General features: G+C 41.3%; 1 protein-coding gene across 1 annotated transcript; it reads right to left on the bottom strand.

The window, feature by feature from the left end:
- Positions 1 to 35: 35 nt before the first annotated feature.
- On the bottom strand, positions 36 to 1,929 carry LOC108975408 (fork head domain transcription factor slp1). The gene has a single exon (XM_018943878.1). It carries the CDS (start codon positions 1,765 to 1,767, stop codon positions 586 to 588), a length of 1,182 nt encoding a protein of 393 aa, XP_018799423.1. The 5' UTR covers positions 1,768 to 1,929; the 3' UTR covers positions 36 to 585.
- Between the last annotated feature and the right edge of the window lie 1,912 nt (positions 1,930 to 3,841).

Below are 3,841 nucleotides of genomic sequence, written 5' to 3'. Positions count from 1 at the left end.
GTTTTTTTTATTTAAATTTCATTTAATGCCTTCTTTTTACTATTTGTACATAAATCCAAATTTTTGCTATTGCAAAAATAATATCCTTTTTTCTTTAAAACATTTTGAATACAAAACTACTGGTCATAACTACTTATTTTGAGAATGTTTTTAATCATTTCTTTGACAATTTGTTTCATATATTTTTTTTTTTTCATAACATTGAATGCGTTTTTGTTATCGCTTGTAATTCTCGCTCAGACATACATATGTATGTATAGTATCTTTGACGCTTTGGGCAAGCCTCCCATAAGCAAATTTTCAACGAAGCAGCCGCTGATTGACTGGAGGCCTCCTTTTTGCCGCCCAGTTGCACGTAAAAACCTTGTTAGACCCATATTGAATTGCCGCTGTGGCTCTTAGTTAACATCTCACGTTGCTTGAACTGCCCTGCAGTCGCAGTGCTCCCAATCGAATGCCCGTCGGAGTGCGAACGACGCCCAAACGCGTTGAACGCCGCCGCCGCTAGAAACATGGTGGCCAAAATGAACTTCTGCCTGCCACCTGCTCAGCGTGTGTGTGTGTATGTGTGTGGTGTTGCGTTGCTTAGCTGCTGGGGAATTTGTTGAACAACTGCATGCGCTGGAACAACTCGTTGGTCATGTGCGGTGCTTGTAGCGTCGGCATAGCGCCATAAGCCGCCGGATTATAGCCCAACGAAAAGTGAGGTGCGCCTGTTGGTGATGCTGCGGCTGTGATCGGTGTTGTTGATGGTGGCGCTATGCCGCCTGCTGCGGCGGCGGCGGCTGCCATTTGTGCTGCGCCACCATACATGGCGGCCTGATGATAGACGGCGGCTGCTGCTAGTGGTGGCGGCATGCGTTGATAAAGGGCGGCAGCAGCAGCGGCTGCGGCACCCATATAACCGGCAGCGCCAACAAATGGTTGTGCGTTGTGATAGGCAGTGGGTATGGTTGATGGCGCGCCATAAGGACTCATTAATGGCGAGAACATGGCTTGACGGTAGGCAGCCAAACGCGTACGACTCGCACCGGGATTTTTGCGACGCAATTTGCCGGTGGTCTCACCGATGAAAACTTCTTCGGCGCTGGGGTCCAACACCCAGTAATTGCCCTTGCCGGGATCATCATAGCTGCGTGGTATTTTCGTGAAGCATTTGTTCAGGCTCAAATTGTGGCGTATGGAGTTTTGCCAGCCGCGCTTATTCTTCGTGAAGAAGGGGAAGCGATTTATCAAATATTCATAGATGCCGCTTAACGTTAAACGCTGTTCGGGACTGTCTTGTATGGCCATCATGATGAGCGCGTTATAGCTGTAGGTCGGTTTTTTGTGTTTGTTGTCGGTTTTTCCGCTTGCGCCCGCGTCCGCGTCCTTATCCTCATCCTCCTCCTCGTAATCTTCACCACTCTCCACTTCGTCGAGTTTATCCTCACCGGAGGTGAGCGAATCGGCGCCACTGCTCATCGGTGTCGAGGTGCGCGACGGTGTCTCGAAGCTGTCGATGCTGGCAAGATCATCACTCACGTACGCCTGCTCCGTTTGATAACTGCGCATCGAATTTTGTTGCAATTGTTGTGTTTGTTGAATTGGTTGTTGTTGTGCTTGTTGGTATGCATGTTGTTGYTGTTGTTGTTGTGCGCGCTGATAAAGCGCTTGGTTTGTTTGCGCTTGTGTTTGCACCAGCGGCAGCGGCTTCGTCGTACCCTTGGCGAGTATGGCATCGATGGAGAAGTTGGTGGTATGCTCCATGTTGTAGTATTTCACCATTTTCACTTATCTGTTTTATTTTCTTTTTGATACTAAATTACAAATTCACTTTCTTCTTATAGCCACTACTGTGTGTTTGAAATGTTTTTATTGTTGTTTTTGGTTTCTTTATTTGCAAGAAAAACTAGTTCACTGCTCTGAATGCAATTGCTGAAACATTCATTAAAGTCGAAGTCAAACTCAGTACTGACTCTACACCCGCAGTTGGTGTGGCTTTTATAGTCACACTCTCTTCGACCCGCGCGCACTACAAATCACACACATGCAACGTTTGTTTGACAAATTATAGATGTGTGACAGTGTACATGCGCTCTCACGCACACATGCACGCGCGCTGTCATGCGCACCACACAGCAATATTTAGCTTCCATTGACTTGTGTTAACTGTAGTGACTCCGCCTTTCAACGTGCAACAACAACAAGGAGAGAATGCCGGCAGCCATACTCGCGTTCCACAGACGGCATTTGTGGAAGCCAGGTAGTGGCAGCACGTAAGCAAGTATGCGTGTGTATGTGAGCAGGAGAGTCAAGTGGTGAGCGATATGTCAGTGTGTTGTTTTTTTTTGTGAAACCCACCCCTAAGTCAACGTTATTTATTAACTTTGTAGTGTATGTAATGCATATTCCTTTGAATGTACATAAATATGTATGCATGTGTAAATATATATTTGGTGTATAAATATGTATGTATATACTAACATTTATGCCCTTATTTGTACATATAAATATATATTTTTTTGCATTCCATCGCGCTTACCTGTGCCTCTGCTGACCGCTTTGCTGCCCTGCTGCAGTTAACAATGTTGTTGATGTTGTTGTTATCACTTTTGTTTTTGTTTTTTTTTTTCTATTTTGTATACTTTGTTGCTTTGGCGTCAAAATATCCATTACAACAATCCAAACAGGGTGGATTTGCATAGCAAGCGCGCACGAAGGGGCAAACTGCGTCAACAACAACAGCAGCAACAACAACAGCAAAATAGAAGCCAATATATGCAGCTAAAGTTGATAAATAAGGGCAAATAACAAGATTTGATTTTTTTCTAAAATAGACAATTCTGCGTTTTTTCGCAATAACAAAAACATTTTTGTTCTTGTTTTTTTATAATTGTTTTGCTGTTATTTACTGTTGTTTTCAACTTGTTAGTTTAGTTACTTTGTTTGAACCTGATTGTTTTAAAGAGAAATGTAAATAGAAAACTGCTTGCACAATGTATGCATTCATACATACATATGTAGATATGCACTTGTTAATAATATATATATATGTACATATGTAGAGACTTGGTAATTGAGAAGTTTAGCTCAGTAGCCGGCATTTTGTTGTCAAAATGTTTAAATAATTTTTTTTTTATATTCAAGTAAATGTTTAAGAAATTGCGAAAGAGAAAAATTTTTAACTCACTGGGGTCCTATTCTGTATTTCGATACGTAAATGTATTCTATTCGAAATTCGGATCTACTTTATAATTATGCGAAAGTTGTACCACCCTGTGCCAGAATAAATACGTACACTTTTCGTGTTTGCTTTCTACAACTCAAAAGCTAATGAATATTGTATTTGAAAATTGTAATTGAAAATCTGAAAATCGGGTTACAGAATAGGCCCCCAAGGTAGTTAGGCATATATGAAAATTCAAAAAATATAAAAAGAATTTTCCATCGACCATTTTCCATTAATGGATTAATGAAGCAAAAGTAAAACGCATTCGAACCGATGTTAAAACGTCTATTCAACGCTCGAAACCTTAAACCCAATATACACCAAGAAAACGATAAAGCATGGTGAAGGTAATGTCATAATGTGGAGGTATTTTCAAATTATGTAGTGAGGTATTTTCAAATTATGTAGTGGGACTATTGATCAGTATTGCTGAAAGAATGGATCAGCATCCCTAAACATTCTAAGGCACACAATGGAGCCATTCTCATTTGAATCAATGTCTGTAAGCCGTATATTTAAGAAATATAATGTTCCGAAACATGCAGCTAGCGCAGTGAAAGACCGGTTTTCTACCGAAAATATTGATGTATTGGAATTGGCAGTGAAAAATCTTCAACTTAAGGGGTCAGT

Source organism: Bactrocera latifrons, unplaced genomic scaffold, assembly GCF_001853355.1.
Source record: "Bactrocera latifrons isolate USDA-ARS-PBARC rearing strain unplaced genomic scaffold, ASM185335v1 scaffold_642, whole genome shotgun sequence".
Lineage (NCBI taxonomy): Eukaryota > Metazoa > Arthropoda > Insecta > Diptera > Tephritidae > Bactrocera > Bactrocera latifrons.
The sequence above is the reverse complement of the archived record's forward strand: the minus strand, read 5'-3'. Positions and strand labels throughout refer to the sequence as shown.